General features: G+C 38.7%; 1 non-coding gene and 1 gene segment (V, D, J or C); one reads left to right on the forward strand and one right to left on the reverse strand.

Moving 5' to 3' along the window:
* Nucleotides 1-349: 349 nt before the first annotated feature.
* On the forward strand, nucleotides 350-421 carry trnap-ugg (transfer RNA proline (anticodon UGG)). The gene has a single exon. It is a non-coding gene; the product is annotated as a tRNA-Pro (tRNA).
* A 2,253-nt stretch (nucleotides 422-2,674) lies between these two features.
* LOC134311826 (T cell receptor alpha variable 41-like) lies at nucleotides 2,675-3,179 on the reverse strand. The segment is given in 2 exon segments: nucleotides 2,675-3,024; nucleotides 3,137-3,179. Coding segments are annotated over 2 exon segments (393 nt in total).
* Between the last annotated feature and the right edge of the window lie 21,616 nt (nucleotides 3,180-24,795).

A 24,795-nucleotide genomic window follows, 5' to 3' on the forward strand; every position in this document is an offset into this window, starting at 1 on the left:
CAGAGTGTGCAGTTAGAAATCAAAGGTGGCATTTAATTGGTAAACATGTAAAGCCTGTCTAATTACATGGGGTTACAAAGGTACTTTACGAAAACAGCACAAAGCTTTCAAATGCTTCCTAGTCCTGATTGTCAAATAATTAAAATAAGTGTTAACTATTTGGAGCCTTTAAATGTTTTTAATGTTTCAACTCTTTAAAAAGAGGTTATAACCAGTCTATGTACTGATACTGGAGGTTTTGATAGTTTTGTAATACAAGCACCGGCCACACTTACCAGCTCAACCAGACAACATAGTTTTGAAGGTCAGTCACGCAGATCAAAGTAACACAAAGACTCTTGTTCCTGCTGGCTCGTTGGTCTAGGGGTATGATTCTCGCTTTGGGTGTGAGAGGTCCTGGGTTCAAATACCAGACGAGCCCTTATTTAGTGGAATGCTTTGGTAAACTATACAAAAAACATATCAAGTGTCCCGTTAAAATTTAATGATCAAACAAAAATGACACATGCTGATACACTGGTAGAAGTTGGTGAGCTTATGTGGATGTAGATACCTTTCATAACAATTCTTCCAAGCAGCTTCAAGTTATTTTTTCTTCTACAGATTTTAGAATCTTTGGGCAAATTCAAAGCATTGAAAATGTTTACAAAATCCAAACAGCAAGGAGCATGAAGTCATCACGACAAGATAAAATATCATGGTAATGTAAATTTTACAAAATCTCTTGTATAACTAACCGATTAAAGACAGCGTCACAACGTTTGTATTGTACAGTTTGGGTGGATAAACATGATACATAACGTAAACAGTGTGAAGCATAAAGTCAGTGGGACTGCACACAGCTCCTGTCAAATGCTTCCAAGTCTTTTAATATGACAAAGCGAGTCTTTAATGACACCTCATGCTTAAACTGTTAGAAATGCTTTAATGAAGCTCTGCACTGAATTTTGTTTTGTTATGAATATGTTACGCCCCTGAGAGAGGGAATTATAGAAAATTATAAAGGAAAAAGACACAGGACACTTTGAGTACTGTTCACAGCCGCATCACTTTATAATGATTCATGCACAGAACCAAGATTAATTACATTCAGTTCTCTAAACACATTACAACACTAAACACAGTTTATGTAAAACACACTAATAAGATATTTAATATATAAAAATAATATATATATATATATATATATATATATATATATATATATATATATATATAATATCATATATAATAATATATTTCTCCACAACGTGAGATCAAATAACATAAATACTCAGCTTATACACATTACTAATTCGTTTCATATAAAATATAAACAACAAAAACACAACTAGAATTGTAAATATTACTAAAATATCTCTTTAAACTGAACATACAACTCCTTGGAACCGAAGTCGGTAGCTTAGCATAAATCTAAACCGGAGCATGGTGCTAATTAGCATAGCCGGCTACCTGCCGTTTTTATAAACACTGACTAAAACAATTAATTTATCATCAAGCAAATTACACTAAACTTCACAAGCGGTTATCTCTTTAGATATTATACATATTGCTTGTGCAATTTATTCATACCTGAGAGAGGGGATTATAGAAAATTATAAAGAAAAAAGACACAGGACACTTTGAGTACTGTTCACAGCTGCATCACTTTATAATGATACAGGTGCAGCGGGTGCCCTCTAGTTTTCCCTGCCCTCAGTCTTCGCACTGATCGATGCACAGGCTTACCAATCGATCACCCAGTAACAGATGACATTAATGCACAGGCTTACGAATCGATTACACAGTAACAGATGGCATTCTATTTTTCTTTTCTGTGTTGTTCCCTTAAGTGCACCACAAATACACTTCCCAGTGCAACCAGTCAACATGGTTTTGACGCTAAGCCACAGAGGTCAAAGAAATGCCCTGGCATTCATTCAGGCTGGCTCATTGGTCTAGGAGTATGATTTTCGCTTAGGGTGCGAGAGGTCCCGGGTTCAAATTCTTGACGAGCCCTTGTTTACCCATGTTTAATTCATCAACTGCCTCTTCAGGTTCTAATCCCAGTGTGCAAATGGAAATGAAACGAGGCGATTAAATGGTAAAACTTGAACAGCTTTCTACCTGGATGCCAGGCCACATTATTAAAATTCTAACCTTTAGCTTAAAGTTTGTCCTCGTACAATTAAAACAAAATAAATAAATAAAAAATGAAATCATGCTGCCAGAGTTATTCTAAAAGCCATCGATAGGTTTTGTGAATCCATGTTTAAATTTAAAGCACTGTCATTGTTGATAGTTTATAAAAAAAGTGGAGAAATTCCTCACATAGATCAGGAGACTCATCAAGGTGCGTGGTCTCGACCAGACTTAAAATTGTACTAATTGTACAGTATTGTAATGAACATGCAAGATAATTAATAGAGAAAGTACTGTTCCATCATTATGATAGACACAATATAAGCACTACATGAGCTAACAAAGAGGAAATGTGATAAGGAAAATATTTAAATTGACATGAATTTACTACCTGAGCCTCAGTACAAGGAGAACCAGAAAGATTGTGTCTATTCATTTGGAACTTAAATGAATAAAACAGATAAAACTTGTTTTACTTTGTAAAAGTTACCAGATAAAATACATCTGTTAAAAAGCAAACAGCTCCACCTAGTGAGAACAAAACAAAGACTGATCACATGAAAGAGTTTTTGTGCAGCATCACTGGAGTTGCTGTTACTGTGGGCACCATGGCGCAGTAAGACAGTGCAGAATCTGTTACAGCAGCAGAGGAGATCTTCAGCTCGACTTTCTTATCTTCTGTATTAAGATTTATAGACAGACGTTGGTCAGCTGGTTTAGCATATGTGGTCTGTTTTGTGGATCTCATAATCAGCCCCAGAAACTCTGGTTTTGATCCAGGTTTTTGATGATACCAGTGGAGATTATATGGTGATCCTGTATATGTGCAAGACAGTGTGATGCTGCTTCCTTCTGTTGAAGATAAGTTGGGTTGGTCTGGTTCAATGCTGTCAGCAGCATCTGCTATAAAAACACAATTTACACAAACCAATATCACATTTATATAAAATTTGATTTTAATAATAATAACAAGAATACATGTAATTAACAAAGAATAAATAAAATGTATATTTACCAGTGTGAGCAACAACAATAAATGCCAAAACAAGGAGTAACATGGTTGTTCTGCGTGTCAGTTTAAATAACCAGCTTTAAAGAAAATGCATGTTTTTATATTTTGTTCTTACATCTAGCTCCCCCCACAGTCATAGTGAATCATGAGGAGTGTCTATATCTAGAAGCAGCTTCCTTAATGATTTTCTGCCTGTGCTGACTTATATGTGTTTTAGTACACAGTGCTAGGCTACTTACAAAGACTGCAGTTACAGATGATGGTATGAAACAACAATTTTATACATTACAAAACATAATTGAGTACACCTGGTAGTATTAAGATCACTTTTTATTATGCCAGATTTGTCAGTTCAGTTAGATTTGTCAGTTAAAATGCATGTTTACCACTGTAAAGGCGATTTTTTTCTACTTTTAGCCTATAGAGGTTAGCAGAGGTGACTCCCAACACGCATTTCCAGTAAGCACGCACAACAAATAGTTTATTAGACAAAACTCTGGTTGACTTCCAGGAATTAAAAAAGGGGAAATGTGTAAAATACAATCTACGAGATTAATGAAATAAATCCAGCAAATACAGGTAATGCGGTTGGAAAACTGTTTGTTCTCCGCTGTCTAACTTAACCTAATCAAGTGTCATCAGCACACATCCACCTCGTAGTGACGTGATGAGGACTTACGTCATCACCGATACCATCAAGGCATAGAATATAAACATAAATCACTGCTACTGAGTTATGGCTCCTACAAGCACTGTGTTACATTACCATTCCAGTTATTTCCACTTTTATTTGTTTGGGCACTGAAGATACTAATTCATGAAGTGTTGCAAGTGACATTTTTTGCCCACTTTTGCTTAATACAAGACTTCAGTCTGTGGTCATTGTTGACTGATCAACCTCTTCATAATGCAGCATTTATTTACATTAGGAGACCGGATGGCACGGTGACTAAGTGGGTAGCACTGTCACCTCACAGCAAGAAGGGTAGGGTTCGATCCGCAGGTGGGCTGGTCCGGGTCCTTTCTGTGTGGAGTTTGCATGTTCTCCCCGTGTCCACGTGGGTTTCCTCCGGGTACTCCAGTTTCCTCCCACAATCCAAAGACATGCAAGTGGGGTGAATTGGAGACACTAAATTGTCCATGACTGTGTTTGACATTAAACTTGTAAACTGATGAATCTTGTGTAATGAGTAACTACTATTTGTGGCACTTACTGCAGGGGTGTCAAACTCATTTTCACCGAGGGCCACATCAGCATTATGGTGTCCCTCAAAGGGCCGATTGTAACGTATCCTGCTGTGATTGCAGAATTCAGCCTCCAAGAAAAACAACAGACTGCATTTATACTGTCCTCCTTTACCACAGACACGGCCTCATAACACGAGTCATTACGCACCGGTTTTTCTTCCTGAAGTACAAACTTGTTTTCACTTTCATTACATTTCCTCCTTCTGCTTAATTTTCTTACTTATCTTCTTGTACATTTTGGGATTATGTGTAAATATTTCTTAACATCATCTACTGGTGGGATGTGTCACTTTGCAGGTCACAAAATCAGCATTTATGTAGGATTTTACAGTGTATTTTAAGACAATCATTCTGCCCTCACTAATAGTTTATCCCCCTTTCTCAGCTAGACAGACAGACAGACAGCTCCCTTCAGAATACAGTCGGTTTTATTTGCTTCCCAGCTGTGTGATACACTGTGTGCACCAGAATGAAGTAAAAATACAAACAATACAAACAATAAAGAACTTAATACAGTAAAAACCACACAGCTGTAGTCAAGTGTTACATCTGGTACAATATGAGATCTAACCAAGCGTAAAATAGCGCTAACGAGTTAGCATTTTGTGTAAAGATACTAATTGCTATAGTAACGTAACAACAGTATTTAATTACGGTAAATTTGTAACTAAAACGCTGTGATATACTCACTAAACATTTACAAACAACTGAGAATATAAACGCCACTACTTACAGACGATGCTTTGGTATTATATTGCAAGATAATTATTTGTATTTATTATTATTGTTTACGTTACTGACTACGCTACCCCGCGTTCTTTTGCCGTAAAAGTCACATGGCTTCTCAGTGAAGGTCAAAGTTAGTTGCCATGACTACGATGCCACCGGTTGCCGTTTAAAGGCGCAGTAAGTAAGTAAGTAACATTTATTTAAAGGCGCAGGTGTCCCATTAAATTATAACTGCGTCTCTGTAACGACTCGAACCATCACAACAATCATACAGTCGTTTAAGCTCTCGCGGGCCACATAAAATGACTTGGCGGGCCGGATCTGGCCCGCGGGCCGTGAGTTTGACACCCCTGACTTGCTGTATCTCTCCAAAAACTAATCCCTTAAATATGGATTGCATGTCAGGTAAAGAACCAGGGGAGGTCATTACCTCAACAGTCAATACACAGGCCTACATCAAAATTTTGAACACTTTTTTTCCATAAATAAAAAAATAGGCTTGCTGATGAAGTCATTTTTAGAATGATAATGCATCTTCTATTGAAAATACACAACACTAGTCCATGATGAAGCTTCATCCTACAAAGCTGATTTGTCAGCCACTATTTAAGAAGTTGAAACCAGCTTGATGTACAACCCCAAAATAGAAACAAAGTTGGGACAGCATGGAAAATGCAAATAATAAAAAAAACAGAATTTCTTACATTTACTTTGACTTTTATTTGATTGCAGACAGGATGAATCTGAGATATTTCATATTTTATCTGCTCAACTTCATTTCATTTATTACAGTTTTTCTCAATCGCTAAAACACTAAACCCCATTCTTGGAACACAACTGTTAACTGCGAAAACTCATCTATTGAACGAATCACTCTTTTCACAAAACCTTAAACCATTTTCTTCTAGTTTGACACAGTTTCACACCTGATTCAACCTTTTTGCAAAACTCTAAACACATTCTCACTGACTAACACACATTTCTCATGGCAGTGCACTTTGATGCAAAATGGCACACACAGGCCACAAAGATTAAACACAACAAACACACTATTGTCATCGTTAACACACTACAGGTAAAAACTGTGCACACACGTGTCATATCAGTAAATAGGGTTTAAATTAGTAGGTAAACAGAATAAAAGTCAGTTCAAATGCATGTGGCATTTCTCAGCTGTATTGTGAACTTAGCAATGGAGGCAACAATAGAAGAAGAAGAGGAGAGCGTGTCAGAGGTGGTGGTAAAGAGGAAGATGAGGATGACCAAGAACAAGAGCAGTCCTATCAAATACTGTATTCTGTGTAAAGCAGCACATATAGCAGTATACAACGACATGAGGTCTGTCATGATGTGTCACATTTAAACAAATCCCCCGGAGACGCCCCATGAATGTTTTTAATTGGATAAAGCTGGATTCAGTCTCAAAGAGGTGGAGAAGAGGTCCAAACATAACTGATCAACATGCAATTATAGAAATGCCTGTCCATCATAGTGGCAATGTGACTATGTAGCCTAGCGGTTAAGGTACTGGACTAGTAAACAGAAGGTTACTTGCTCAAGGGCCCAACAGTGGCAACCTGGCAGTGGTGGGGTTTGAACCTGCTCAAACCCCACCACTGCCAGGTTGCCACTGTTGGGCCCTTGAGCAAGGCCCTTAACCCTCAGTTGCTTAGACTGTATACTGTAAGCTGCTTTGGATAAAAGCGTCTGCTAAATGCTGAAAATATAAAATGTATGTGCATCCATCAACGGGGTTCTGCATCGCCCTGTTACATTTACATCATTTAGCAGACGCCTTTATCCAAAGCGACTTACACAATGAGCGGAACATGATGAGCAATTGAGGGTTAAGGGCCTTGCTCAGGGACCCAACAGTGGCAACTTGGTGGTGGCGGGGCTTGAACCGGCAACCTTCTGTTTACTAGTCCAGTACCTTAACCACTGAGCTAGCACTGGCCCTGTTACATTAAAGCCCTACAACACAGAACATCTAATATTTCTGGATGGTCTACAAGACGCTTTGCTTGGACTTGAGCAGGCGGATCCTGAGCTGAGAAAGCATCCTGTGTACGTTGTCGTTTGGAACAACGTGAGCTTTCACCACGGTCAAAACATACAGGGGTTGGACAATGAAACTGAAACACCTGTCATTTTAGTGTGGGAGGTTTCATGGCTAAATTGGACCAGTCTGGTGGCCAATCTGCATTAATTGCACATTGCACCAGTAAGAGCAGAGTGTGAAGGTTCAATTAGCAGGGTAAGAGCACAGTTTTGCTCAAAATATTGCAATGCACACAACATTATGGGTGACATACCAGAGTTCAAAAGAGGACAAATTGTTGGTGCACGTCTTGCTGGCGCATCTGTGACAAAGACAGCAAGTCTTTGTGATGTATCAAGAGCCACGGTATCCAGGGTAATGTCAGCATACCACCAAGAAGGACAAACCACATCCAACAGGATTAACTGTGGACGCAAGAGGAAGCTGTCTGAAAGGGATGTTCGGGTGCTAACCCGGATTGTATCCAAAAAACATAAAACCACGGCTGCCCAAATCACGGCAGAATTAAATGTGCACCTCAACTCTCCTGTTTCCACCAGAACTGTCCGTCGGGAGCTTCACAGGGTCAATATACACGGCCGGGCTGCTATAGCCAAACCTTTGGTCACACGTGCCAATGCCAAACGTCGGTTTTAATGGTGCAAGGAGCGCAAATCTTGGGCTGTGTACAATGTGAAACATGTATTGTTCTCTGATGAGTCCACCTTTACTGTTTTCCCCACATTCGGGAGAGTTACGGTGTGGAGAAGCCCCAAAGAAGCGTACCACCCAGACTGTTGCATGCCCAGAGTGAAGCATGGGGGTGGATTAGTGATGGTTTGGGCTGCCATATCATGGCATTCCCTTGGCCCAATACTTGTGCTAGATGGGCGCGTCACTGCCAAGGACTACCGAACCATTCTGGAGGACCATGTGCATCCAATGGTTCAAACATTGTATCCTGAAGGCGGTGCCGTGTATCAGGATGACAATGCACCAATACACACAGCAAGACTGGTGAAAGATTGGTTTGATGAACATGAAAGTGAAGTTGAACATCTCCCATGGCCTGCACAGTCACCAGATCTAAATATTATTGAGCCACTTTGGGGTGTTTTGGAGAAGCGAGTCAGGAAACGTTTTCCTCCACCAGCATCACGTAGTGACCTGGCCACTATCCTGCAAGAAGAATGGCTTAAAATCCCTCTGACCACTGTGCAGGACTTGTATATGTCATTTCCAAGACGAATTGACGCTGTATTGGCCGCAAAAGGAGGCCCTACACCATACTAATAAATTATTGTGGTCTAAAACCAGGTGTTTCAGGTCATTGTCCAACCCCTGTATGTGAGGGTTCATCAATAACCTCCGTTTTATAAATCTAAGCCTTCCACCATACTCTCTCTTTCTAAACCCGATTGAGGAATTCTTCTCAGCATACCCAGGAAAATCTACTCTAGTCAATGGATGCAGCATGTGATGACATTAGAGTGGATTCTTTTCAAGCCTGTATTTGGCATTCAAAAGGATTTCTTACCTTGTTGTGTAGATAAAGAGAATATTGTCTGTGATGTAGATGAAGTCCGGTGGCCTGACCGAGCCCAGAGGCATGATCCTGAGACAGAATAAATGATTGACATTGCAAACTGTATATACAATAAATGAATATATTGCAGTTTATCTACAGTACTGTATTTCTGTAGTATACAAATATATAAATACATTAATAAATATGTTTTCATGTATACAAAAACATTTCCAGAATTGCTGAATAAAGATTTTTGGTTTTGCTATGATAAAAGCTCAGTGTTTTGTATTGTTTTATGTAGTGTGTAATGACTGCTGTATAGTGTTCATGCATTGGCTGGATTTGTGTGTATTTTGATGGCAGTGTTTGGTTTTGAGCAAAGATAAAATAGTTTTGAGTTGATTGTTTGATTTTGCAAGACAAGTCAGAGGTTTTGTGAAAGTAGCTTACATTTTGGGTTTTGTGTTTACTGTTTTGAGAAAAGGAGAGGACATTTCAGGAAATGTGTTTTAGCTATTCAGAAAAACTGTAATAAACATCCATTTCTGCATTTCAGATCTGCAACACATTCCAAAAAAAGTTGCGGCAGTAAGGTATTTACCACGTTGTAATGTTGCCGTTCCTTTTCGCCACACTCAAAAGACGTTTTGGCATCGAGGAGACCAAGTGATTTAGTGTTTCAGCTTTTGTTTTGGTTTATTCTTCCTGCAAACAGTACGGGGTCGTCATTGTCGCATTTTTCACTTCAAAATTCTCCACACATTCTCTATTGGGGACAGGTCAGAACAGCAGCCATGCCTTTGTAATGTGTGCAGCATGTGGTTTTGCATTGTCTTGTTAAATAATGCATGGACATCTCTGGGAAATATGTTGTCTTTAAGGCAGCACATGTTGCTCTAAGATCCCAATGTACTTTTCTGCATTAATGCTGCCATCACAGAAGTGTAAATGACCTTTGCCAAGGACACTGACACAGCTCCAGACCCTGACTTGTGGGCTTGTTGCTGATAACAGTCTAAATGGTTCTTATGAAGTCTTTGCATACCTCTGTAGTTAGCAAAAAAAGAGACAATGTTAAGCTTGAATGTTGCAGTCATGGGCTAAATAGACAGATGGGGCTTAGCAGCAATATTAACATGCACTAAATAGGCATGATGGCAAGACCATTCTGTCTAATGAAATTAAAGTCAAAGTCTTTGGTCTGGAGCACACAGCATCTTCTTCTAATTAATATCTGGTCGACTAATTTATCTTACCACACACATTTACACTGTGTGATGATCCATCACAGATGCTTTTAAGCCCAGAGAACTTGATGTTGTTTCCAAACATGGATAACATGAGATTTCTTTTTTTGCACAGTAAAGTTTTAAGTGGCATTTGTGAATGTAACTCTATACTGTAGTGCTTAACAAAGGTTTGCCAAAGTAACACACATGTGGTTATATGAGTTATTAATAACTGACAGTTCTTGATGCAGTGCTCTCTGAGGAATCAGAGATCATGGGTGTTAAGCTGTGTTAATGGCTGTATGATTTGGCACCCTTATACAGTAAAAACTGTGGTGCGCTGTTAGGATTTTGTTTGTACCAGTAAAGATAAATGTTGCTGCTGCTGGACTGATATGAACATTTTAGAGTAACAGTCTCTGTTTCTTTCCTGATAATGTTGTCTTCTACTGGTCTAATTTCATCTGCAAAACCACCTGTTGTAAAGAAAAAGAAAATAATTTAAACAAAATTGATTTGTCAGCAAACACAATGTAATAAATAAATAACCTTTATTTATTAATAAATGTGTTTATTATTACCTGGTGCTACAGTGAGCATCAGTGTTATGTATCTCCCAATGTTCAGCAAGTTGCATAGTTGAGGCATTTCTGAACACAGCTTTGTGAGCACTCGGTATAATAGTTCTGTATGAAAGTCAACACTCACACAAAAGTCTTTAGGAAGCCACACACAGGAAGTGCAGAAGCTTCAGCACAACTACACAAATCAGTTTCAGTATCAGTTGTTCACAAAGTATAAGTATATTAAAACACTTAGTTTATGTTTGGATTTAGTTTGATAGCAATTAACATTTTTAACATCATCATTAAGAAGTTTTACTGAGACCCCATATGAGCAAACACACAAACACACACACAGACCTACATACACACAGAATAAATAAATAAACCATACAAGTTTTAACATGTAGCCCTGATGGAATAAAATTAGACTTAAGTATACTAATCTTTAATATGCTACAGTGCACAAAATGTACTTGCTGTCACACTAATGATCAATGCTAGAATGGAACAACTATTTTTGTACTTATTATATTTTAATTGAACATAATACAAATGCTTGTCTTTAATTGTGTTAAGTGTACTAAACTCTACTAAAACTCAGACCTGAAACCGAGAAAGAGGAGAGGACGCTGGGGTGGTATGTTTCGCGAAGTTTATTTAAGTCTGCCTGTGTTTATCAGTGTTTTCATCAATGTTTTAATTACTGACTCTTGGATTTCTACGTATCTGCTGTCAGCGTTATACAACAGGAACTTTTTACCTGGGCGTAAATTGCGCACGATGTTGAGTTATTCCATCAACCAACTAATGAAACTCAACAACTACACTACTCCATCGTGTTTATCAGTAATAAAACAACTCGGACTTCTTCGCCGACCCCGCTACATTCACAGGAGTTCACGGAGAAAGTTTACTCCCAGTCTGATAACGCGATTCCATCTTTCTGGTCAGCTGTGCGCACTGCCGCACCGCAAACACGTCATCAGAATGCTGCCGTTCTCCGAACTAGTAGCGGTGATGTTTCCATGGCAACACTACATGCGGAGCGGGATATAAAACGTGGAGTGGATTTCAATACTCTTCGGCCGATACAGAGAGAAACTGCTTCACCCAAGATCAAAATTGAGCTGTTTAACGCACAATCACTTACAAACAAATCCTGCCTCATACACGAACACATCTTAGACAAGTGCTTGGATTTGATGTGCATTACAGAAACCTGGCATCAGCCAGATGTTTTTTCTGCTCTAAATGAGGCCTGTCCCTCCGGCTATAGCTATCTTCAGAAAGCCCGCAACACCGGTCGTGGTGGTGGTCTGTGTGTCATCTACCGCAGTGATCTGGATTTGTCCCTTCTGCCCCTAACTGAGCTGTCTTCTTTTGAATGCTTGGCTTTTAAATGTAATGCCCCTTCTCCTGTGACTGTACTTCTCATCTACCGCCCCCCCAAACCTAACTCATTCTTTATCTCTGAGATGGACAATCTTCTCTCAACTTTTTGTACAACCTGTGCTAACATTATGATACTTGGGGACATGAACATCCATGTAAATTCTCCCTCCTGCTGCCGTGCAGCTGAATTTCTCCAGTTGTTGGACTGTTTTAATCTTAGACAACTTGTTGATGTCCCCACACATACCAAAGGGCACACTCTTGATTTGGTCATCACTGATTCTGCACCCATCAGCAATCTATCTGTATATGATGTGGGTGTCTCCGATCATAAGGCTGTCTCAATGGAGTTGCCTTTAATGTCCACCCACATCAAGCCCAAACGCCAAATTAGTTTCAGAAATTTGAAGAATATTAATCCAGAAACCATGACAGTTGATCTGCAGCATATTCATCATACAACATTTTCCTCAGCTGAGGGTGCAGTTGATTTTTATAATACAGCTCTGAGTAGCATTTTGGATATCCATGCTCCAGTTAAAACCAGAACTGTGACTTTCTCTCGCTCAGCACCCTGGTACACTGATGAACTACGGGATATGAAGACAGCTGGGCGTGCCCTTGAACGGCGTTTCAAAGCTTCTGGCCTTACAGTGCACAAGCTAGCCTATCGGGAACACCAAAAGGCCTATTCAAAATCCCTTAAAGAGGCAAAATCACAAGAGGTTCTTCTCAAACATCATCAAAAACAGTCCAGGAAATTCCAAACAGCTGTTTTCCACCATCAATCATCTCCTCAATCCACATGCTCCCTCACTTGCGGAAATGACAGAAGAGCACTGTAATAAATGTATGACCTTTTTCAGAACGAAAACAGAGTCAATTCATTCTGTCCTTCCTGGCTCCTCCCCTCTGTCCATGCAGACTAATCATTTACAGTTTGAGGTCTCTCAGCCCCTTAACTGTTTTCCAGAAGCCTCACAGCAAGAAGTCGAAGACATCATTAGGAGGATGAAACCGTCTACCTGTGCCTCAGATCCCTTTCCTACACACTTAGTCAAAGCAAATATTTCTGCCATAAGTCCTCTGATCACCACCGTAATAAACCACTCTCTCCAGGCTGGACATGTTCCTTTTGCTCTTAAGACTGCCATTATCAGACCACTTCTCAAAAAATCCACTCTAGATCCTGAGGTTTTTGCAAACTATAGGCCCATTTCTAACCTTCCCTTTCTTTCCAAAGTAATGGAAAAAGCGGTTGCTGCCCACCTTCAGGTCCACCTTAGAGACAATAACCTTTTCGAAAAGTTCCAGTCTGGTTTTTGTTCTGCTCACAGCGCCGAAACAGCATTGATCAGAGTCACTAATGACCTATTAATGGCAGCTGATGCTGGCTCACCTTCCTTGCTCATCCTTCTTGATTTATCAGCTGCATTTGACACAGTGGACCATGGAATACTCCTAAATCGGCTACATCACACCATTGGCCTCACGGACACTGCCTTTTCCTGGTTTCAATCCTACCTCAGTGACAGAACAGAGTATGTTTCCCTCGGTAATGCAAGGTCCCAGACACATACTGTGACCTGCGGAGTCCCACAGGGGTCAGTTCTTGGCCCCATCCTTTTCAATCTGTACATGCTCCCGCTTGGTCATGTCATTACTCACCATGGAATTTCATTCCATTGCTACGCTGATGACATACAACTGTATTTGAAAATCAACACACCCTCCTCTTCATCATCATCATTTTCATCATCTTCTCTGACATTGCTTACTGCCTGTCTGGAGGAGATACAGTCATGGATGAAACACAATTTTCTCCAGTTGAACAGTGCCAAAACTGAAGCAATCTTGGTTGGCACCCCACATCAGATTCAGTCATCTTCCATAGACAGCTTTACTTTCTCTGGTCACAATATTCCCATTTCCTCATCAGTCACCAATCTTGGTGTAAGATTTGACTCACATCTCACTTTCGATACCCATATTAAACACCTCTGCAAGATCTCTTTTTATCATCTGAGAAATATTGCTAAACTTCGTCCCACTCTCACTCTATCAGATGCTGAAAAACTGATGCACGCTTTTGTCTCCTCCAGACTGGATTACTGCAATGCACTTCTCATTGGGATTTCTAGCAAAAGTCTTCATAGATTACAAAGCATTCAGAACAGTGCCGCTAGGATCCTGATGAGAGTGCGAAAATATGAGCATATCACACCGATTCTACATTCTCTTCACTGGCTTCCCATCTCTGTTAGGATTGAATACAAGGTCTCCCTCCTCACTCACCAGTGTATTTATGGATATGCTCCCACCTATTTGAAAGAACTGCTCACCACTCAAACCTCATTCCGATCCTTCCGCTCTACCAACTCAAATCGCCTTCTCCCCCCAAGAACCAAGCTCAGTACCATGGGTGATCGGGCCTTCTGTTCTGCTGCCCCTCGCCTTTGGAATGCCCTCCCTGACCATTTGAGGGCACCACAGCCGATTGGGACTTTTAAGAAGAGACTCAAAACCTTTCTTTTTAGCAGAACCTATGAATAATTTTTAATTTATGTAGTGATTGTAGCTATTTTATTTATTTATTTATTTATTTATTTATTAATTGTAGTGATGTCTTTATCTTGTGGCACTTTGAGATTTGTACACAAATGTAAAGTGCATTACAAATTAAATGTATTATTATTAAAATGGGACTATTTTAAGTACATATCTTTCATTTTTATGTGTACTACAGCATGTGTGTATACCTCCCAGTTTCACATACACTTAAAGTGAAATGTAAACACATTTAATAACTGTTCATGTGTATTATTATTATGCACTGAGTACATTAGAAATGGCTTAGACATCAAATATATTAACTTAAAATAACACTGTCAGAAAAACTTCTTTCTAGTCCCGATTATTTGTAGTGCATAGCAATGTGTTTATGAGTCACGCACTGATCTCCATTTTTTGTTGTCTGCATGGAGGCGCCATCGACCAGCCAGCAGAGGTCAAAATTACTTCAGTTATGGTAATCTGTGATGCCATCTGAGAACTGCAAGCACACATTTATTAATTCCAACTAAAGTTTATACCAGCTTGTTGTTGAAGTGAATGTTTTTTACATGTTATTAAAATTAGTAAGTCAAATTGATCTGTAATACTGATGTTATGTTACATAAACTGTTTGGTGACTTAAAAATACACTTGAAATGTATATTTTAACTCGTTCATTCATCAGCTTCTTATCATAATTAGGGTCATGGTGGTGCTAGAGTTTAACCCAGAGCTCATTAGGTAAAATGCAGGGATACGCCTAATAAGTTGTATTTTTAAAAGCACTTATCTAGTGCAGTTCACACAGGTTACAATATATAGTCCTTCAGAGAACATGATAAATATTTATGTAGTAAATTATTTGCAAGCATAATTACAGCATCATGTGAAATGCAAGGAGACATCTAATAAGTTGTATTTTTAAAAGCATTTATTTAATGCAGTTCATACAGGTTACTATTTGTACTCTGTAAGTACACTTATGTAGTGAATTCTTTACAAGCATAATTACAGCATCATGTCAAATCCATTAAATCCATGTGTAAAAATACATAAAATATATTTAAAATTATTATATTTTAAAATATAATATATATAAAAATAAGTCACTTAAAAATACACTTAAGTAAAACCCTTGTATACCTTGTTAATATGCATTGCAAAAAATTATCAATCATCTATTTGAAAACAAGTATTTGAGAAGTATATTAAATTAAAAGAAAGTATTTGTTAAAAGTATACTTTGCTTTTTGAAAAGTATGATAAAAGTGTACTTGCTATAATCTGATCAGTATGACATTAATATATTTTTAACATGTTTAAAATAAGTCCATACATTTGCTAGTTTATTAACACTATACCTAAACAAATCTCAGTGTATTTTAAATACAAGTGCATTTTTTTTTAGGGTGGTGTATGTGTGTGGTGCTGCTACTAGTATAACGTAGTTGTGTGTGTGTGTGTGTGTGTGTGTGTGTGTGTGGTGTTAGTATTAGTGTATTATGGTAGAGTTTGTGATGTACTGGTACAGATGTTGCATGTGCAATTAATAAAAGCATTTCAAATTTTGGTTTATTTTTATTTTTGTTACAGTATATTTCACTCCCCCATGGTAAAATGTGAAAATGAGAGAGAGGAAAATAGAGGAAAACCAGTTTAGCTGGAATAACATAACTGTGTTAAAGTTTTTAGAGTCTGATACTGCAGCAGAGGAGATGTTCAGATCCACTTGTTTAATGTCTTTATGAACATCAGCAGATAAACCAGGTGGAATGTCTTTACTCAGAGATCCATCTGGATAGATGTAAAGAAGGAACTCTGGTTTAGATTTTGGATATTGCCGGTACCAGTGCAAGTTCACCACAGTCTGAGTAAAGTCTTTGTAGCTGCAGGAAAGGGTAACAGTATCACCTTCAGTTACACTTTTATCTGCAAAAAGTGGCTTTATTGGATCTGCCATAGAGTCACCTGTCATAGAGAACAGAGCAAAATCACATTCTGATTACAGGTTACTGTTTCTTAATTTAATAATTATAACAATAGAATAATAATAATAATGAAAAAAATATAAAATTGTATTAGTGCTATTAATCTTTAAGATAACTATAGGTACTCACCTAGTGAAATCCATATGAATATAAAGGTGAACATGATGGGTGTGTATCAGTATGAGAAAATTCCTGTAAATGCCTCTCTACAGTGGTGGTAGCATCATACATTATAATAAAGCTCCACCTCATGGTATCACATGGCAGTGACAACAGCATATTCTTTGCTCTATATTCAGAGCTGCATGTGGAATCTTGAGTCCTGAGCACATTGTAAGCAATCACAAACCACATGGGATTAACTTCATTAGAAATATTGGGTATATACAGTAGGTGTCCACTTTTGCAACATGCTACATCTATTATTGTATTTTAACATGAAATAATATTGGAACTCTTATCTATGTGAACTCTTGGAATTTGTTAATAATAATCAACAAGTAATACTTGGCTAAATTTATTTGCCAATAAGATCTACACTGTAAAAAATTGATGTACAAATACAGGGATGTTGGTGACGTAGGACAACATTTAGGCATTTTACAGTACTGAACAGTATTTTCTTTAAGATGTCTTCAGCCTCACCCCCAGTCAGAGACCCACATCCTCCAAAGGTTCAGGATTATTCTCTCATGAAACTTTAACAAGCTAACCTGCCTCAGTAAATACCAATCGTTGTTTTGTTAGGTTTATAAGTTTAGATTAATGATCAGATAAGATGTGTAGCTAAAACAGTCTTAACTTGCTTTGAATGTGAACACTGGCTGCAAAATCAACATTACACAGCCAATCACCAGAGCAACTCATAAACACAGAGCCTTTGAATGTGTAATGTACTGTAGATATATTTACCTGTTAGGAGAGCAAGGCTGCAGATTAGATTTAAAAATCAAGATGTACTTGTTATTATCTGTAAGTAATGGTTTGAGTATAACTTGACAAATTGAGGGTAATAACATTCACACAACAAGTTCAGTCAACACTTTTTTTTATTGTACATGCATATCAATAATGAAAGTTTTGTTTTGGAAAACAGCAATACTTTAAAGTTTTAAACAGTATTAAACAGAGATTATGTAGCATTACTGACACAAACACATCTCCAGTGGTACAGCTGGATGAACTGTCATCTTTTTAGGGTACATGACGTCCTTCATTAGTCTGCAGAGCTTCATAAATGCTCTCTGACACATCCAGAAATGTTCTACCAATTTAGTATCAGAGAACTTAATGAGCACCACATTTTTTCCCCAGTCTTTATTTCAGATGTGCATCCAGTTAACAGAGGAGAAAAAAGATCGCTGGGTCCAGGAGTTACAGTTTGTTCAGTTAACCCTGTAAGGCCCACTGTTGCAAAATTACAACATTTAGCTGTACCAAAAACAAACCTGCAAATGTTTTTTTTCTTGTAAGACCATTATTACATAGTCATTAGGTCTTATTGTTTAGCCTTGCAATGCCATTGGATGGTAAATGTGTAAATAGGTCTGACCATCAGGCCATGAAGTCATACAACTTGCGAACTTTCCTGGATGCACATCTCCCTCTTTCACTGAAGTGGATATCTCAACACTGAAGTAAGTAAAATCCCTGAATTATTTTTTTTGCGATTATTAGAATGTCTACAGTAGAACATGTAATTAATAAATTATTGTTGAATGCATGCACCAACTTAAATTTTCAGCTTGTTATGTCTTTGTTGTAGTTTTACAACTTTGGGTAAGGATGGTAGTCAAAATGGCATATGCACCTTGCTCAATGCATGGGGACATAGCACTTCTCAAATGTTCACATATTGTGAAATACTTACTTATTACTACTAGAAATATAATGTATTTGATTAATCGCAATTTCTACATGTTTTTTTTTTATCTGTTTAGAACAGATTTGTGTAATTCTGAATGAAAACATGTTTTATTGTTGTGGTATTTCAAGCCCTTCCAGTTGCAGTATTTGAAACTTTGGCTGTATTTTATCTGTGAAAATACATATACAGCTGTTTTCTGGGCTTTGTTTGCTCAAATATCTAAAGCCAGACACTGATTGTGTAGGATGGTTACTGTATGGGTGTGGGGACAGGTGTGAATATTCTTGACTGAGTGGATGTAAGTGGTCTGGGGGGTTGTAAGTATGGTGCATTGATCTGGACTCTGTTGATCTAAGTGGTCTGGGTGTTCCTTTTAGTATGTTGATCTAAGTGGTCACACAGTATTGTGTGACTTGAGTGGAATGTATCACATAATTAGCATTCATTTGCATTGGAATGATTCAGACTTTAGCATTCTCTAACTCTTCCCACTATTATTTCCATTCCAGAATGCTACAAGCAAGGAAACGTGTTTACACTGTGAAAGACGTCATTGAAGCTGTCCAAACTGGAGAGAGTGACTTTGAAATGGAATCAGACACCAGCGAATCAAGTGACGAGGAGGTGGATGAGGATGCAGGTCCAGTGGATGAACAGAATCGGACACCCATTGATTGCCCAGCTGATGATGATGAGGACGTTGAGGCAACCGAACCAAGCCAAACAACTCATCGGACTAAGCCCCGGGACCGATATCGCTGGCTGAAAAAAGATTTCAGTAGTCCATGTACTGATTTCTCTGGTCCAGATGTCACCAGTGGTGCTGTTTCCCTCCACACACCACTAGAGTACTTCCAGAGGTTTGTGTCAGAAGACATGATCCAGGCTCTGACAGAAAACACAAATGAGTACAGCTTCCAAAAGAACGGCACATGTCTAAACACCAATAATAAGGAAATCGAGCAAATGATTGGTATGTACCTGAAGATGGGCCTGATGCAAATGTCTGGAGTCTGTATGTATTGGGAGACAGACACGCGTTACACCCCCGTTTCGGATGTGATGTCACACAATAGATTCCAATCTCTGTTAGCATCATTGCACTCACAGTGTCAGAGGCACAAAATAAAGACAAACTCTGGAAACTCAGACCATGGCTAGCTTCCTTTAGAGAGAAATGCCTGCTGGTGGTACCTGAGGAGCACAACTCAGTTGGTGAGATGATGGTTCCATTCAAGGGGAAATTTAGTGGCATAAAGCAATATATGCGAGGCAAACCCCACCCATGGGGCTTCAAATTGTGGATGAGAACTGGGTCCTCTGGCATCCTCTGTGACTTTGATGTGTGCCAAGGCAGCATCAATGGAAGACAAGCCAGATCTGAACTTGGAATGTCGGGTGATGTTGTAATGAAGCTTGCCTCCACGCTTCCAGATGATCAGAACTATAAAATCTACGCTGACAACTACTCCATTAGTAGCTCAGCTCCTTGACCGCGGATTGCATTATGTGGGAACAGCCAGGCAAGTGCGCTTACCCAACTGTGTCTTCGAAGATGAGAAGAGCTTGAAGAAAAAGAGGAGAGGAAGCTTTGATGTCAGGGTGGAGGTAAACCACAACATCTGTTCTGTGAGATGGTACGACAACAGGGCAGTCACCCTTGTGTCATCCTTTGCTGGCCCAGAACCTGTTACCAAGATTCAACGTTGGAACAAAGCCACCAAATCCTATGCAGAGGTTGAGAGGGTGTCATCGTGGGTGTCTACAATAAATACATGGGTGGTGTGGATTTGTTGGACTCATTTGCTGCCAAGTACAAGTTCCAGATGAAATCGCACCGCTGGTACATTTACATCTTCTGGCACACCATCATCCTCGCCGTAATCAACGTCTGGCTCCTCTACAAGCGGGACTGCAAAGCTTGCAACATTCCCAAGAAAGAGATGCTGAACAGGAGAGGGTTTCAGGCGCAACTAGCATCTTCTCTCATCATGGTAAGAATCCATTTCTGTTGTTTGTCTTATTAAATATTTTACTGATTCTACAGTTTTTAAACTATGTTTGACATTGTAATTTATCTTTTTCTCATTTTATTCAGATGAAATCAACTCTCCCTTTGACATCCATGACAGTAATACCACAGAGACCTGTGACTGCTCTGAGGAGGTTTCGTGTACCACCAGTGGATGTGCGCAAGGACATGATCGCACATTTCCCTGTAAAAACAAAGAGAGGACGCTGCAGACACTGCGATAAAGGCTACACCAATACCCTCTGCAGGAAGTGTGGTGTGCGTCTATGCTTTTCAGATGAAAGGAACTGCTTTTTGGCGTACCACTGTACATGAACACAAGTGGTTATCGCCATCGTCTCCCACTAATCCGGGTTCCGCCAGCGCGTCCTGGGTCCGCACCGAAGTTTTCATTCTGTTATTTTTTTTTCCCAATACATTTAGATTCATAAAAGTATGACTGCTGTGTGATTATTAATTATGATATTAACTGTTATAGAGCTTTGTAAGCAATCCACAGTGCAAATGAACCCTTAGTTGTTCAGTATATTTGTTTTGACAGCGTGAGTGCAAATACATGAATTCTGCTCCTATCCAGGCCCAATGTTGCAATATTGCAACATTTCTGTAAAAACGTACTAAAACATAAAAAATTAGATAACCCTTTAATTTCTGCATCAGAGGCCTCCTTTAACATCATAAGAGAGGTAAACAATTTTTTTTGCTCTTTTTTCTATTTTTGGGTTTTACAGGGTTTAGAGCTTAAGTGAAAAAAGTACAAGGCAAATATTTTTAGTATTTACTGATTAATTGAATTACATTCTGTAAACATAAACACATTTACATTTAGTCCTGAGGGCACACTAACTGCTCTACATGAACTGATAAGACTTCATCTAAGACCTCATCATGATACCCAGTTACCCTGCTATTGTGGAATGTTTTGAAACAGTGTCACTTGAATATTCTAGAGACTTTTCACCGTTATTTTAACCTTGTCCCAACCTTTTTTAAGTGGCATGGGCACTAAATTCAAACTTTTTATATTTATAAAATATAATCGACCAATGAATTGGTCTGCCAAAACATTCAAAGTCATTTCAACACATCACAGATTCTTCTTTTTTAATGCATTTTTTATGCATACATGTCCAATTGCCCGATTGCATCATGCTTCCTCTCCACCAATGCCAATCCTTGCTCTGATTGAGGAGAACAAAGCCAACCCACGCCCCCTCCGACATGTGGGCAGCATGCCGTATGCATCTTATCACCTACACTTTGACGAGTTCAGTGCAGCTCAACACTGTGTATGGAGAGATACACCCTGACAGCACTCTTTTCTCATCTCTGTGCAGGCGCCATCAATCAGCCAGTAGAGGTTGTAATCGCATTAGTTATGAGAGAGTCCCTATCCGGCTTTATCCCGCCCCTATCTGAACAACAGGCCAATCATTGTTCATGTGGCTGCTAAGCCTAGCCGGCAGGCAGAGCTAAGATTCGATACGATGTATTTAAGATCCCAGCTCTGGTTCCAGCGTGTGTTTTTACCGCTGCGCCACCTGAGCGGCCGACAGATTCTTCTTTTATTTGATGAAATTTTACAGTAAAGCATTTAACATTTTGTAATGTTTCCACTCCTTCTCATAACACAGGTTGTTTTGGCACCAAGCAATGAAGTGTTTTAGATGGTCTTTTGTCCCATATTCAAATTCAAAACCAAAATACAAAATTTAAGACACATAAAACGTGAGAAATAACAACTAGTCTTTCCGATAAAATTGACTTTTAAGGCTGCAGAGACCTTTACTGTCAGATTATTGTGTACCTCTGGAGACTGTAACATAAACATGCAATGGAAAATGGCTTTTTGTACAGTGAAGTTAGATTTCCTGTTACTGTGGGCTCCATGGCACAATAGTACAGTGCAGAGTCAGATACTGCAGCAGACACAATCTTCAGATCCGTTTTCTTTTTCTTATTGTAGAGTATCATGCACATTCTTGGGTCAGGTGCTTGAGCCGTAGTGACATCTTCAGTACCTTCAACAATCAGCAGCAGAAACTCTGGTTTTGATCCAAGCTTTTGTTGATACCACTGGAGATTATTGACACTGAGATAATCGTATGTACAGGACAGTGTGATGTTGCTGCCTTCAGCTAAAGATACGCTGGTTTGGTTTGGTGTAATGCTCTCAGCAGCCTCTAAAAAACATTTAGCAATTTACGACATTTAGTTAATACTAACTAATAATAAAAAGTTGTGCAATCGTTTAGTTATAGTGAAGAACCAGTTAAACATGATGATATAACACTTACCATTATTATCAGCAGTGATGAAAATGAAGAAGAGGAGTAACATTGTTGTGCCAAGTGTCAGATTCAGATCTACTGTAGAATAGAGTTGTTTTCACACATCTAGATCCCCACCCCCAATCCAGTTACATTCATGTCAACTTTGCCTTCATCTGATATTTTAAAGGGAGACCAACACACCCCTGTTTATAAATAAAAACAAATGCTGAAATTTAAAATGTGTTGTTACACAGCATACAGACCTCACACAATAAAATGGCACTAATATTTGTATTGGCTCACTTGTTTTTAATTGTAGATCCTAATTCTGTTGATTATTGGTTGGTTGGTGAAGTTTACAGTAATTGATTGTGCAAATAATTAGTGACTAGAAAAGGTTGATGTGAAATTTGATGGTAATTTAATAAAAAAATATATTGTTAATACAACAGGTCAATAAAAGTCTTCATTCATCACTGGCACTGTCACCTCACATTGATCAAAGCGCCTAGGTTTGATTCCCAGTTTCGGGTTTCCATGCTCTCCCAGACAGTTCTCTCTTTGTCTGGTTGAGAGGCAGGTGTGCCCTGTGATGGACTGGCAGCCTGTCCACAGTGTTTCCTACCTTTCGCCCACTGAATCAGACCCATCGCAACCCTGAATAGGATAAAGTGGTGGTAAAAGTAACAATGAATAAATCATTTATGAATTTACAGTGAATGAATGATGAAGTCACCAGTGCACAGACCTTCAACAATTACAATATCAGTAATATTTCTTATTTATGTTGTATTGTAAATCCTGGTGTAACAGAAACTTCAAAATTTAAAACAGATTAAAATGTTATATTATTAAATATAGACCGATAGCTTCCTCTTTTGACAAAAGCAGGATCTGCCAGTTGCTTTTTCTCCAGTGTTTTGGATTTCCTGTCACTATTGACTGCAGTGTGCAGGTGTATCTTGCAAAGATACAGCAGTAAAGATCCACTGTCTGGCCATTTATGTAAGGTTGGCAGAATTTGGAGGAATTTTGGTGCGTAAAGGGCAAGAGCGCACGCCTAGGATGAACACCTGTAATGTCCAATCTCTCAGGCGACACTTTATCAAGAACCATTATTGATCAGTAGTTCATATTCACTTCATGGGCAAAGGATTACTTTAACAAACCTTTGTCCAGCCCTACAATTCGGAGTTACATTTACAAAAGCCACTAATATCAGCAACAAGTTTAAATGGTAGGTTCTATTATGGTATGGAGGTGTATCAGTGCCCTTGGCAAAGGTAATTTACACTTCTGTGATGGCAGCTTTAATGCAGAAAAGTATAACCACAGCAACATGTGCTGCCGTCAAGATGTCATCTTCTCCAGGGACGTCCATGCATTTTCCAACAAGACAATGCAAAACCACATGCTGCACACATTACAAAGTCATGGCTGTGGAACAAGAGGGTACGGGTACTGGACTGGCCTGCCTACAGTTGTGACCTGCCCCCAATAGAGAATGTGTGGAGTATTTTAAAACAAAAATGTGACAACAACAAGTACAACGACCATATAAAGAATCTATTATTATTTCTTAGTCGGTTTAGATTAGAATACAGTGTGGAACCCTAATTATATTTTTGCTCATGCAGTGTATGTATAATGACTACTGCATTGTAATCCACCATGAGACAAACCACAAGACTTATCAGACTTGGTCGATGAACATAAAATTAAAATACTTTGCTGATTTGTATATGTTGTAAATTGTTCAGTATTACCACAAAGAATGTATTCCAGATCTATGTATGACTAAATGCTCAAATAATACATGATTTTACCATGATTTTACCATTGCCTTACTATTATCTAAAGAATACCACTGAATGAAGCAAAACGCCAAAACTCAGAAGAAAGAGTGAAGCATCAATAGTAGAAATGTTTTGTTTTGTCGTGGAACTAAAGTTTAAGCTTGTGTTAAATTTCAGACAAAAGAGAATATTCTTAATGAAATGACAAAGTTTTATTAATGTGTTTGGTTTTTGTACAGTATAGAATGATTTCCTGTCACTGTAGGCCGCAGAGCACAGTAGTAGAGAGCAGAATCTGATACTGCAGCAGAGGAGATGTCCAGATCCACTCGATCTTTAGCTTCATTTATCTTTACAGATATTGCTGGAACTGGAGGATCAGCTTTTATTTCAGATTTTAGTTCAGTAATCAAAATAAGG

The sequence above is a fragment of the Trichomycterus rosablanca genome, chromosome 4, assembly GCF_030014385.1.
Source record: "Trichomycterus rosablanca isolate fTriRos1 chromosome 4, fTriRos1.hap1, whole genome shotgun sequence".
NCBI lineage: Eukaryota > Metazoa > Chordata > Actinopteri > Siluriformes > Trichomycteridae > Trichomycterus > Trichomycterus rosablanca.